This window comes from Zootoca vivipara, chromosome 4 (assembly GCF_963506605.1).
Source record: "Zootoca vivipara chromosome 4, rZooViv1.1, whole genome shotgun sequence".
In the NCBI taxonomy this organism is placed as follows: domain Eukaryota; kingdom Metazoa; phylum Chordata; class Lepidosauria; order Squamata; family Lacertidae; genus Zootoca; species Zootoca vivipara.
Genome location: NC_083279.1, coordinates 100,388,138 through 100,402,543, shown reverse-complemented (window position 1 = coordinate 100,402,543; position 14,406 = coordinate 100,388,138). Strand labels below are relative to the sequence as shown.

The 14,406-nt window shown below is 49.5% G+C and overlaps 2 protein-coding genes and 1 pseudogene across 2 annotated transcripts in view; 2 read left to right on the top strand and 1 right to left on the bottom strand.

The window, feature by feature from the left end:
- Positions 1–14,406, bottom strand: part of LOC132592083 (zinc finger protein 850-like) — a 236,806-nt pseudogene that overhangs the window by 203,637 nt on the left and 18,763 nt on the right.
- Positions 1–14,406, top strand: part of LOC132592065 (zinc finger protein 558-like) — a 41,770-nt gene that overhangs the window by 13,201 nt on the left and 14,163 nt on the right. The gene's annotated exons all lie outside the window — the stretch shown is intronic.
- Positions 5,899–6,840, top strand: LOC118085593 (olfactory receptor 51E1-like). The gene has a single exon (XM_035116424.1). It carries the CDS (start codon positions 5,899–5,901, stop codon positions 6,838–6,840), a length of 942 nt encoding a protein of 313 aa, XP_034972315.1.

Sequence of the window (14,406 nt, the reverse complement as noted above, 5' to 3'; positions counted from 1 at the left end):
ATTCCCAATTTCTTGTTTGCTAATAACCTTTTGTGTTTTTCAGAAATATGAGTTTCCTGTAAACATATAACATCTAACTTTTGTTTACTCAACACATGTTCAAATTTGTTTCGTTTGCTCTTACAGTTTAGACCATTAACATTCCACGATTGCACTTTTAAAGCCATATTTTTATTCTGTTATTATCAGTTTTAATATCATATATTGTTGCTAATTATCTTTTTCCTTATCACTTTCCAACTCTATTTCCTTATCCTCTTCGGATGGTTCTTCCTCTCCACTTTCTCTTTCTTCTTCTTCCCTCTCTCCTCCTACTGCTCCTTCCTCTTCTTTCCTTACCCAACCTAGCTCATCTTTATATCTTCTTCTAAATTTTTCTAAATCAAGAGAATTTTTGATAATATGTCTTTTTCCCTTATAATAAAACGAAATTCCATCCAACGGTTCCCACCTGAAACTAATTTCATTTTTCCTCAAGATCTGAACTATTTCACGGTAATTACTTCTTTTGCGAAGAATTCTATTCGGGGTTTCCTTAAACACAATTATTTCTCTTCCCCCTATAACCAATTTTTCTATAAAGCTTTGACTCAGAATTGTGTTTCTAATATCCATCGAATTAAACATCACTATACAATCCCCGGGTAGTTTTTTTGCTCTTACTTTAACTGATTTTACCTTGATTCTAAATGCGTTCAAAATTTTTGTTTCAATCTCCTCCTTACTCTTTCCCAACCACTTTGCAATTTCTTCACTCAATTTCTCTCTTATATTCTCATTTGGTTCCTCTTTAATCCCTCTAAATTTCAGATTTAATTGTTTCTGTCTTTGTTCTAAAAGAGCTAGATTGTCTAGAATACCCTCTTTTTCCTTATTTAATTTTTCCACTTCTTTCTTTACCCATTCCGTCTCTTTCTTTGTTTCCTTTACCTCCTTATCAACCTTTTTGGTTGTCTCCTCCACCGTTTTAGTTCTTACTGCAATATCTTTGACTTGTTGTGATAATTCCCCTATTGCCTCTTCAAATTTCTGATCTATAGAACTCTTTATGTCCAGCAACTTCTTTTCAAGGTTCTGCTCACTTTGTCTTATTTCCTTTTTAATTTCTGCTAGTAAGCCCTCCCACTCTTTTCCTTCCTCCTGTTTAGAACCCCTTCTTTCCCCTGGAGTTGCTGTCTTCGCACCTCTCATTTTGCCTTAGGAACTATTTCTATCTTTATATATATATAATTTCCTTCTTAATTCCCCTCTGCTGCCTCTAGATGGCGTTTACCACACCCACACTAGATGGCGTTTTCCACACCTTTCTTTTCCTTTCTACCCCAAGTAGAGACACCCCCAAGCAGAAACACCCATATAACACTGTATCTTTCTCATACACCCCTTGGCTTTATACAATCTACTCCCCCCCTTTTATCCCCTTCCTTTAATACAAGTCCCTTCACGTTGATACAATGTTGTTAGTTGTTCTCTTCCGTCTCCGCTCCTGCGTATTTCTTCCCCGTCTTTGTGTTCGTCCTCTGGCTCGACTTGTAGGCTCTCCTTTCTCCCGGGGAAGTCGTTAATCTCCAGAAGAAATTTAAATAAGGAGTTTAAGTGTCTTTAAATGTTTTTGTAATATAGGGCTTTTTGGAAGGCAGCAGACAAAAGATAAGAGAGTTTCATGCAGTTGATATGCCTCTCACGTAGCGCAAAAAGGCAGCACTCTCTCTGTCCGTGTCACAATTACAACCCCCGCTATATTTGTAGAGTGTTACAGTTGATTTCTCCACGTACAAATTATACAAATTACAGTCCTTCGGGCACCAAGTATCAATACTCACATCAAAGTAGTCCAGGGACCCGCCTTCTTAGCCTCCTTGCTAGAGATCTCGACAGGTCTCTCCTCTTTTTAACTCCGTTAAGTTCCGTCCGTTCCTTCTCACCCCCTTTATGCACCTTGTGGGGGAGCCTCCGCTCTTCGCCCCTCGTTTATATCCAATAAGTCCAAGATCATGAGGGTTAAATAATCCCAAGAAATACCTGTTAACTCACACTTCTCAGGCACGTCCTCGCTTCATCCTCCTACAGCGTTTCATTAAGCGCCATTTTAACGCCAAACCGAAGTGAAATTCCCCTTCTGCGCCCCACCGCTTCTGGAAGCTGTAATTCCACCAACACAAATTCCTCTTCAGGCACCTGAGAAAACTCAGTTCTCCTTCTTAAAGGCAGCTTCCTTCTTGTTTTACGGAGGTGAGCTGCTTTACATTGGGAGCTCGAGACTGCGTGTTACTGAGCCGGCGATATCTCCCTCACGCATCCGCCGCTCAATCCCCCGCTCCGGTCTCTTTTTACAAAGACCGGGGACGGAGGAGAGCAGCAAAGGACACCGCTGGGAAACCCGAACTACAGGGTAGCCCCCCCTGTAGCGACCAGGTCCGCTTAGTCTTAGCAGGACCCCTAAATCCTCAGTAACACTCGGAACTCCCCCGGAGAGGTTGCTCCGCGCTCCCTGTAATGGCCGCAGCTCACCGGCGTCACCTCCCTCAAGAAGGTGGGAGGGAAGCGCCTGCTTGATCTCAAGAGGCAGGGAGTTCCAAAGGGTCTGTGCTGCCATACTAAACAATTGAGGTCTTGCAGTACGTTTCCGAGCACAGTTCAAAGTGTTGGTGCTGACCTTTAAAGCCCTAAATGGCCTCAGTCCAGTATACCTGAAGGAGCGTCTCCACCCCCATCGTTCTGCCCGGACACTGAGGTCCAGTACCGAGGGCCTTCTGGCGGTTCCCTCGTTGCGAGAAGCCAAGTTGCAGGGAACCAGGCAGAGGGCCTTCTCGGTGGTGGCGCCCGCCCTGTGGAACGCCCTCCCATCAGATGTCAAAGAGAAAAACAGCTACCAGATTTTTAGAAGACATCTGAAGGCAGCCCTGTTTAGGAAGGCTTTTAATCTATAATAAATTATTTTATTTCATTTTTCTGTTGGAAGCCGCCCAGAGTGGCTGGGGAAACCCAGATGGGCGGGGTATAAATAATAATAATTTATTATTATTATTATTATTATTATTATTATTATTATTATTATTATATTTATTATTATTATTGCAAATGTGGAACGGGTATTTTGAGATCGGGTAACCCTAGGTCACTTGGGATACAATGGAGAATCTCCTTCAGGGCTGAAGTCAAGTTGTTGGAAGATTGCAGCACCTGCAATAGAAGCCGATACAGGGGAGACATGTTTAGTTGCAGCTGGGGCTGATGAAGGCATCTGTTTGTGCTGCTGGAGATGCACCCGGGCATCCCTGCTCTCCTCCCAGAGGTCATTCCTTCTCTAGTCACTGCTATGGATACATGACCATCTTGTCTGTCTCCAGGCACTGCGGTCGTCTGTGGACTGTATCTCTCTTCCCTCACCCAAAGGGAGAGCTGAAAGATGGATAAATAGACCCAGGAAGTGAGTATTATGTGTGAGGCCATGGCATGCAGACAACAGGGTCTGGTTATCATAGGCACCTGAGTCAAGAAGAGGAGTATTTGTTTCAAGAAACAGTGAGAGGAGGTGAGTGCGCCATGAATTTGGTGGTGATCTTTCTGAACAGAATTTGTGATCTTGTCATGTTTTTATTTGAACTTAAATTACACAAAGGAGGATATTTTCATAGAATCTTAGAGTTGGAAGGGACTCCAAGGGTCATCTAGTCCAACCCCTGCTATGCAGGAATCTCACCAAAGCATCCCTGACAGATGACCATCCAACCTCTGCTTCAAAACTTCTAAGGAAAGGAAAGTCCGCCACCTCTTGTGGGAGTCTTCCACTGTCGAAGAGTTCTTACTGTCAAAAAGTCCCCCCCCCCAAAAAAAAATGTTTAGTCAGAATCTCCTCTCTTTCAACTTGAAGCCATTGGTTTGAGTCCTACCCTCCAGAGCAGCAGAAAACAAGCTTGCTCCCTCCTTCATGTGACAGCCCTTAGAATATTTGAAGATGGCTCTCCTATCTCCAATCAGTCTCCTCTTTTCCAGGCTAAACATACCCAGCTCCACCAACCGTTCCTCTTAAGGCTTAGTTTCCAGAACCTTGATTGTTGTGGTTGCCCTCCTCTGCCCACCTTCCAGCTTGCCAACATCCTCCATAAAGGTATTTTAAAGTGTTCCCACAGTCTTCCAAGTGTGGTCTGACTAAGGCAGAATAGAGTGGGACTATTACCTCCCTTCATCTGGACACTAGACTTTTTGTTGATGCAGCCTAGAATGGCATTTTTTGCTGCTGCATCACACTGTTGACTCATGTTAAGCTTGTGGTCCGCCAAGATCCCTAGATCCTTTTCAAATGTACTGCTACGTAAGCCAGGTGTCCTTCACCTTATATTTGTGCATCTGGTTCTTCCTGACTAAGTGCAGAACCTGACATTTGTCCCTACTGAAATTCATTTTGAATTCTGATTCTGTTTTCTGTAGCTTTAGTTACCCCTCCCAGTTTGGTGTCATCTGCAAATTTGATCAGCAGCCCCTCAATTCCCTCACCCAAGTCGTTTATAAAGACATTGAACAGCAACAGGCCCAAGACAGAAGCCTGCGGCATCCCACTTGTTACTTTTTCCCAGGACGACGAGGAACCATTAAGGAGTAATCGCTCCGTCAACCAGCTACAAATCCACCTAACAGTTATCTCATTCAACCCACATTTTACCAGCCTCCTCGCAAGAATATCATGGGGGAATTTCTCAAAAGCTGAACTCAAGATACACTATGTCCACACATTAGATCCACCAAGTTTGTAATTCCATCAAAACAAAACAAAACAAAACAAAACAAAAACAGATTGGTTTGGCATGCCTTATTTTTGAGAAACCCATGCTGGGTCTTAGTAATCACAGCACCCTTTTCTAAATGCTCGCAGACCAACTTGAATTATATTTTCTAGGAACTTCCCTAGTATCGATGTCAAGCTCACCAGTCGGTAGTTACCTGGGCCTTCCTCCCCCCCCCCTTTGAAGATGGGGACAACATTTGCCCACCTCCAGTCTGTAGGGACCTCACCTGTTGGATGGCTGGGAGAATGGTGATGGCAGCTGCTGCATAGTAAGATCCAGTGGGCAGCACTGCAGGGTTGTTGTGCAGCAGATGGGCAAAAAAGTGGGTGTGAGGAGCTCTCCTGAGGCTCCAATCCAACTTCTCTACAATGCATAGAACCACTAAAACACATATTCTGTAACATTCTCAACTGGCTACACAGTACTACCTGAGTTTGAAGGGGGAAATTATTATTTATTCAATTTATATACAGCCCTTTATCAAAAGACCCCAGGGCAGTGTGCAACATTACAAACACATTGCAAAACATCAAGGATAAAACATAATAAAAACATGTTGTTGTTGTTGTTTAGTCGTTTAATCGTGTCTGACTCTTTGTGACTCCATGGACCAGACCATCAGGTCCTCTGTCATCCCCTTCTCCTTGTGCCCTCCATCTTTCCCAACATCAGGGTCTTTTCCATGGAGTCTTCTCTTCTCATGAGGTGGCCAAAGTATTGGAGCCTCAGCTTCACAATCTGTCCTTCCAGTGAGCACTCAGGGCTGATTTCCTTCAGAATGGATAGGTTTGATCTTCTTGCAGTCCGTGGGACTCTCAAGAGTCTCCTCCAGCACCATAATTCAAAAGCATCAATTCCTCAGTGATCAGCCTTCTTTATGGTCCAGCTCTCACTTCCATACATCACTACTGAGAAAACCATAGCTTGAACTATACGGACCTTTGTCGGCAAGGTGATGTCTCTGCTTTTTAAGATGCTGTCTAGGTTACTAGGCTATACTATAGTAAAAAGCATACGGACACATAATAATAAATCAATGTGATAAAAAAGAATATCCACTCTTTGTGTTTCAGTGCTCACTGAATCCAGAAGGAACACAGAGGCACTGACCATGTCCTCTTTCCATCAAGGCAACTTCACCACTGCCTTGTTCATTTTAGTCGGCTTCCCGGGCATGGAAGCATCTCACTTCTGGCTGGCTTTCCCCCTCTGCTTCCTCTTCCTGCTGGCCATCGTGGGCAACTGCACCATCATCTACATCATCCGAGCAGAGCGGAGCCTCCATGAGCCCATGTACCTCTTTCTCTGCATGTTGGCAGCCATCGACATCATGATCACCCTGTCCACCGTGCCCAAGATGATGGCCATCTTCTGGTTCACATCCACCAGCATCGCCTTCGACGCTTGCTTGGTCCAGATGTTCTGCATCCACAGCCTCTCTGGAATGGAATCCACCATCTTGCTAGCTATGGCTTTCGACCGCTACATCGCCATATGCTACCCACTGAACCACTCGTCTATCCTCACCACGCCCAGGATAGCTCAAATAGGACTGGTGGCCGTATTTCGTGGAGCAGCCCTGATGGCCCCTTTGCCTGTTCTCATTAAGAGGCTGCCCTTCTGCAGGTCCAACGTTCTCTCCCATTCCTACTGCCTGCATCAGGATGTCATGAAGCTAGCCTGCGCCAGCATCAAGATTAACATCATCTATGGACTCGTGGTCATCATTTTCGCCATCGGGCTGGACTCCCTGCTCATCTCCTTGTCTTACTACTTCATCCTGAAGGCTGCCCTGAGTTTGAGCCAAGAGGCACGTGCCAAGGCCCTCGGGACGTGCCTTTCCCACCTATGTGCTGTCTTCCTTTTCTACGTGCCCTTCATTGGCTTGTCCATGGTTCACAGGTTTGGTAAGACGCATGGCTCCAACATCCATACCGTGATGGCCAATGTCCACCTTCTGGTGCCTCCAGTGCTGAACCCCCTTATCTATGGGGTGAAGACGAAGCAGATACGTCACCGAATAGGGCGGGCATTTTGCAGCACTAGGAGCTGATAAGAACTTGCCGCAATTACCTTTTTTTAAAAAATAAATCATTCATTTATCAGTTCCAACACCTCTGCAGGGTGTGGGGTGTCTCTCTGATGAATCATTGGGTACAAGCTCCCATCTCCTGCTCCCTTTTTTTCCCTTCTTCATGGATATTCTCCTCCTCAATACTAGAAGCATGGATGCGTCAAGAGGACCCCTTCCTATGGTGATTTTGAGCGCTACAGATGACAGTCCTGGTTCTGCTCCATTTCACTTCCAAGTGGTTGTGAAGATCCTTCTGAAGATTCCACACCGTGAACTTCCATAGTCACCCAAATCTAAGGAACCCTTCTCTCTATATGGGCTCATTCCTGGCCCATTTGGAAGACCCAGTACAGTTTTCTCTTACTGGCCATCTGTCAGGGATTCTTCAGCTGTGATTCCCACATAGCAGGGGGTTAACTAGATGGCCTTTGGGTGAACTTCCAACTCTACAATTCTATGATTCTGTGACAAGGAGGTTTGGAGTGAAGTGCCATCAGCAGGGGGTTGACAACCTGCTCTTTCTCTCTGTTCCACCCGAATCAAAAGAAGAAGTTGAGGTATCAGAGTGGTGCCTGGTTCAATAAACTGAAGTTGAATCTTGAAAATACAGAAGTGTTTTGTGTCCTAAATCATTGAATCTGGGAGGAGATGACACACGGAGGAGGAGGAGGAGGAGGAGGAGGAGGAGGAGGAGGAGGAGGAGGAGGAGGAAGATTACCAGTCCTCTGTTCCATCGGAATCAGGAGAACTAGTTGATGTTATTAGACCAGTGATCTTGAAATGACCCGTCATTTATGTTGAGTGGCTTCCTTTTGTTGTTGTTTTACCTTTGTGCTTTAAATTAGAGGCTACCTTGGCAGTAAATGCATGTAAGTAGGAACTTGGTCTAGATAGCAGAGGAAGTTTACAGTGGATTCCAGAGAAATTCTACCCAGCTTCTGATGAAGGCTAGCAGATTTTCATCCATCCATCCATCCATCCATCCATTCCATTTATGTCCCATTCAGCTCAGAGTGTCCTCCAAAAGTTGTTGTTGTTGTTGTTGTTGTTGTTGTTGTTGTTGTTGTTATTTGTCCCATCCTACAGGAACTCACAATCTAAGACAATCAAATGGTTGGGAGTTAAAATAGGGCAAATGAAATTAAAAAGACTTAGAAATGATAAATCTATCCTCTCAAAACTAACCCAAAGACCTGCTGACCATACCAATTATCCTGCAAAGGGCAGCGGTTCTTTTAGGATTTAGAATCAATGAACACACTGGTGGGTGGAGGCTGAAGATTCTTTATTAATGCAGAGAAAGACGAAAGCATAAAAGTGAAGAACAAGACCACAATGCTTATGTCCCTCTTATTGCTGGGAATCCCTTGAGCAGCAATGCAGAGGCTCCTCTGTCTGCAGTCTGGGTGTGCACTGAGGTTCAAAGAGCTTCTCTTGGGATGAATATACTGCCTTCATCTCCTGGATCTTAACGCACTTCATCAAATTATCATTGATTGATACGTTAGTCACACCTGCGGTGAGAACTAGACAACGGTCCCCCGGTTCATACATTCTTGCACACATAGGTGAATCTGTGGCAAGCAACCATTATAGATGGCTGCATCTACACATTTTTGGCAAAGATAAGGGATGTGGTGGCAAGCAGCCAATACAGAACCATCCCAGGTGCTCCCTTAGTCAGGGGGCGGGACATACTAAACTCAGGACATCCTTAACTCGGACAGAAGCAGACATCCAGCACACATAACTAGCTAGTGGGTGAGGAAATATTGAAGCTGAGAAATAGTGAAGAAAGCAGCAGAAAGAAGCATGGCTGACCACCAAAAGACTGTCAGGATCGTCCTACACGCAAGTAGGCATCCGATAGAGACACATGCCCGACTGGCATGTTCTCTCCCTCCTGGTCGGTCGTTTGGGAGATTCAAAAGCTTTCTCCAGCCCAAACATCACAGTGACTGATACCAAGAAGCATCAGCACACTTAGGGATCCTGCAGAGTATTTGCAGTTTGCGTAACAGACTCAATAGCTCAGCATTTTGGCTAATCTACTCTATTTACATATAATACACCCGAAGCATTCTGACTCAGTTCCTTCCTCTTTCTCATCAGACAGCAAAGAGAGAAAGAACAAAGGACAATAGTCCCACATCACGGAAACACAGTGTGAGGGACAGGGGATATCGCGAAGTCCCTCCCCTCCTGAGTTCAAGCCCGTCCCCGAGCAAAGGGGAAAGCAGGGAGAGTTCCGATTCCAGTGGGGAAGCAGGAAGTCGTGTCCGAGGCTCAGGCAAGGTAGAGGAGCCAGGGTCCCAGGTGGGACAGGAAGGGGCAAGCAAGGGGGGAAGACCCATCCCTCCAACTCCAGAATTACGCAGGAAGAGGAGGGGCAAGAGGATGGGTCTGCCAAAGCTTTTGTGTTGGAGAAAGACGCGCCAAAAGCCATTAGGAGGTTCTGAAACCGACTGACAACATCGCTCCGTGTAAATAGCAATGACTTGAGCACTGTAAATACGCAGCACCAATAAAAGAATAAAATGCAGAGCTGCGTAGCGTCGTTACTCTGAAGCAGTCCACTCCGGCCACTGTGACAGCAACCTCCTAATCATTTTTGGGCTACTTCGGAGTTGCCGGGATGAGCGTGTCCGAGGCGGAGAAGTGGCGGCAGATCGCTGAGCAAGCCCAGCTAGAACTGCAACAGCTGTCGCTGCAGGCGCAGGGAGAATTGAAGGCAGCTAAAGAGGAGACTAAGAAGGTCCAGGACGACCGGCTACAACTTGCGGAACAGGTGAGAGAGCTCCAGGAAAAAGAGCAGCATTTAAGGGCGGTGGCGGTAGACCTCCAAAACAAGCTGGATGCAGAGAAAAACAAGGCGGGAGGGGCTCCCCAAGTCCAAGTGCTGCCAGGAAGGAGAGCAGGGACCCTTGTAAGCAAGTTCAATGGAGACCCGAAGGAGTTTCAGGGCTTTGAGACTGAGATCGTGTATGCTCTTGAGCTGCACCAGAATGAGTTCCCCGATGATGAGCACAGAGTAGCGTTTATTGTGGAACATCTCACCGGAGCAGCCAGGGAGTGGCTAAGACCATTAATCGCAACCAAGAATCCTTGCATGAAAAATGTCCAACAATTTCTAGAAGGTTTGAGGACGATGTATTCGTCCGATAGTCATTTGGACCAGACTAAGGAGGAACTGCATAATTTACGCCAAGGAAATATGACAGTTCGCGCATATTGGGCGAAATTCACCATGCTGGTGCACAGACTGGGGTGGGTTTTGGATTCGCCTCCCATGCAAGCTGCGTTTTACTTGGGTTTGAGCGAGGAGGTGAAGGATGAACTCTCGAGAGGTCCAAAGCCCAGTACTATGGATCAGCTGAGCAAAGCAGCTCTGGCGGTGGGGGTGAGGCAGGAATCCCGGTGGAACGACAAGCAAGCGACGCGCGCAAAGCGGGCTTGGTTCCCACGGTCGCAGGAGAAGCCACTCCCTCAACAACCCTTTCAGGCCACGCCTGGAGCCAGCCAGGACCAGGAGCCCATGCAGATTGATAGCGCGCGCGCGCGGGCTTTTCAAACCCCAGCGGCGCCAAGACGCAAGGAGGGAAGGGGCGGGAATTGCTTTCTCTGCAACTCACCCCAGCATCTCGTCAGAGACTGCCCACATCGCAGGGAGTGGCAAGGAAAGGCGGGAACGGTGGTGCCCTCCCCCACTGACGCAGCACCACAGCAGGGAAACGGGAAAGCCTGGCTGCAGGAGACAAGGGGCAGCAGCCAGGCACAGTCAGCAGACAACAGCCCCAGCCCGCCCACCCGCACAGAGAGGTGCAGAGCCAGCCCACCCCTCCCAGAGCAGGAGTGGTTCTAGAAGTGACGCTAACGCTCCCAAATGGCTATCCCCTGACGGTCCTCGCCTTAATTGACAGTGGGGCGTCCGCCAACTTCTTCTCGAGAAGCTTTGCAGAAGAGCACCAAATCCAGCTTTTGCAGTTGGATTTTCCTCTGCACGTAGCCACCATTGACGGCAGGGAGCTGCTGGGAGGGGCCATCACACATCAAACCCCCCCCATGAGAATGACGGTGGGAAGGCACTCAGAGACACTGGCGTTCAACGTCACCACCATCTCAGACCCCCCCATCGTCTTGGGCATGAGCTGGCTGGCGCGCCACGACCCCTCCATCAGTTGGCACCAGAGGTGCATCACGTTTGGGTCAGACTTTTGTCTGGAACATTGCATGCAGCACCAACCAGGGGAGGGGCCTCCGATAGCCACGGTGGCCACCATGCATATCAAAGGGGGTGAGGCAATACCCAAGCAGTACTGGGACCTGCAGGAGGTCTTCAGCGAAGCGGAGTCCGACCACCTACCCCCGCACAGGCCTTTTGACTGCCAGATCAACCTGGTGCCAGGGGCGACGATACCCCCTGCCAAGCTGTACGCCATGTCAGACCAGGAGCTGGAGGATCTGCGCGCTTTCATCGACAAGAACCTCAAGCGGGGGTTCATAAGGGAAAGCAAGGCAGCAGGGGGCAGCCCGGTCTTCTGGGTGGACAAGAAAGACACGCAACAGCGCCGTCTTGTGGTGGACTTTAGACGGCTGAATTCGGTGACAGAGCCCGTGGCTTTCCCCATGCCCAGAGTGGATGATCTCCTGACAGCGGCACGCAGGGGCAAGATTTTCACCAAGCTGGACCTAAGGGGGGCGTACAACTTGATCAGGATCCGGGAAGGAGATGAATGGAAAACCACGATGTTCACGCCTCTGGGCTCTTTTGAATATCTGGTGATGCCCTTCGGTTTGCAAGGGGGCTCAGCATGCTTCCAGGCCTTCATGCACCACGTCCTGGGGTCCCTCCTCTTCAGGAAATGCTTGGTCTTCCTAGATGACATCCTTATCTACTCGAATGACCCAGTGCAGCATGTGAAAGATGTCAGAGAGGTGTTGCAACGCCTGAAGGAGAACCACCTGTATGTGAAGCTGGAGAAGTGCAAGTTTCACACCAAAGAGGTGGACTTCCTGGGCTACAAGCTGTCAGACAAGGGGCTGGCGATGGACAAGGACAAGGTGCAGGCCATCCTGGACTGGCACAGCCCCAGGACGCGCAAAGATGCCCAACGCCTACTAGGCTTCGCTAACTTCTACAGGAAGTTCATCAAGAACTTCTCTCGCGTTACGGCTCCCATCACGGACTGCCTGAGAGGCAAGCAGAAGTTCAAGTGGACACCAGAGGCGCAAGCAGCGTTCGAAAGCCTCAAGAGAGTGTTCGCCTCAGACCAAAACCTGTTCCATGTGGTGCAGGACGCGCCCCTACGCATTGAGACAGATGCTTCTGAAAAAGCTGTGGGCGCAATTTTGTTGCAACTGGACGCCAACAGGGAGTGGAGACCCTGTGCCTTCTTCTCCAGGAAGCTGACACAGCCTGAACGCAACTACACAGTGTTTGATAGGGAACTTCTTGCGATCTACGCTGCGTTCCAGCACTGGCGACACTTCCTGGTGGGCGCGAAGCACCCCATCCAGGTGTGCACAGACCACAAGAACCTGGAGTTCTGGAGAACTGCCAGGGTGCTCAACCAGCGGCAGATACGGTGGGCAGAGTTCTTCTCGAACTTCAACTTCTCCATCCACTACATCCCGGGGGAGCAGAATGTCAGGGCGGATGCCCTCTCCCGCAAGCCAGAGTACATGGAGGAGGAGGCGCCCCCAGCCCCAAGGCACATTTTCCCCCCGTCGGCATGGTCCTGCGGAGCAGCTGTGGTGAGCGAGGCAGAACTCACAGCACTGACGGCAGCGGATGAATTTGCCAACCGCATCTTCAGAGAACTGAGAGGGGGGAGGGAGCAGGCAAAAGACTTTGCAGAACGCAGAGGGCTGCTTTTCTACAAGGGTGCGCTGTACCTACCCACCACCCAGCTTCGACGTACGGTCCTCAAGCAGATGCACGACAACCCTACAGCGGGGCATTTTGGAAGGGACAAAACCGCTCACCTAGTCATGAGACACTTCTGGTGGCCAGGGGTGCGGGAAGATGTTCGAGACTATGTAAGGGGCTGTACCACCTGCCAGCGGGCGAAGGTGGTCAGAGCAGCGCCACCAGGGTTGCTGGAGCCCTTAGCCACACCACACAGGCCGTGGGAAGTGGTGTCCATGGACTTCATCACAGATCTGCCTTCGTCCAGGGGTAAGACTGCAGTGTTGGTGGTGGTGGACCTTATGTCCAAAATGTGTCACTTTATACCGTGTGCCAGGGCAGTCTCGGCAGAAGAGACAGCCAAACTGTTTGTTGATCACATTTTCAGACTGCATGGATTACCTTTAAGGGTTATTTCGGATCGTGGCCGCCAATTTGTTTCCAGGTTCTGGCGGCGGCTCATGAACCTCCTGCAGGTGGAGGTCAGCTTGTCGACGGCTAGACACCCGCAGACCAACGGACAAGCGGAGAGGGTCAACGCCATTCTGCAGCAGTACCTGAGATGCTACGTCAGCCAGCGGCAAACGGACTGGGTGGATCGCTTGCCACTAGCAGAATTTGCCTACAACAATGCAGTGCACGTCTCCACAGGGGTGTCGCCCTTTAAGGCCAATTACGGGCGCGACCTCAGATCTTTCCCAGAGAGGGAGAGGGAGGAGGAGGAGGAGGAGGGCCCACAGGCTGAGGATTGGGCAGAGGAACTGGAGACGGTGCACCAGCAGCTCAGAGACCACTTGGAGAGGGCCAAGGAAGCGTACAAAAAGGGGGCAGATCGCCACAGGCGACAAGGGGAGGTCATCAGGGTGGGGGACAAGGTGTGGTTGTCCTCGGAGGGCCTTCCCACCAGAGGGAGGTGCAAAAAGCTGGCACCCAAAAGGCTGGGCCCCTTCACGGTCACGCAACAGGTAAACCCGGTGGCATACAGGCTGGCACTGCCAGAGGACATGAGGGTGCATCCAGTGTTTCATAGATCGCTGCTGTCGCCGTACAGGGAAAGCAGCAGGCTCCGAGACAGCGAACAAACCCCCGAGGGAGGGGGGGAGAGGGAAGGCAGGGAGCAACTCAATGAGGCCACGGCCATCCTGGATTCAAGGTGGGGGGTGGGGGGACTGGAGTACCTCATGGCATGGGAGGATGCTCCACCGTCCCAGAATGAATGGGTCCCAGCCACTCAGATACAGGAGGAATTCTTGGTGGAAGAATTTCACGCCCTCTTTCCCCACAGACCCAAGCCCTGGCACATGGAAAGGGAGGGGGAGGAGGAGGAGGCACGGGAGAGCAGCTCACCATGGCGCTGGGAAGCGGAGTTTGAGGAACCAGAGGATGAGGTATGGGTGTCACCGAGATCCACCCAGTCAGAGGAAGGAGCAGATTGGCAGAACGTTTTTACCCCCACCAGCTCTGACGCCACGGACTTTTTGGGATTCCCGTCCGCCCAGGCGGAAGGGGGGGGCTCGCAGGACTGGGGGGAGGTATTCACACCAACGGGCTCGGAGAGCACTGAGTTCTTAGGCTTCCAGTCGTCACCGACACATGGGGGGGGCCTGGGGAGGGGTGAAGGAGAGCTTGGGAGGGGG

What these genes read in the sequence shown, in the direction of transcription:
- LOC118085593 (XM_035116424.1), top strand. Translation starts at nt 5,899, where the DNA reads ATGTCCTCTTTCCATCAAGGCAACTTCACCACTGCCTTGTTCATTTTA.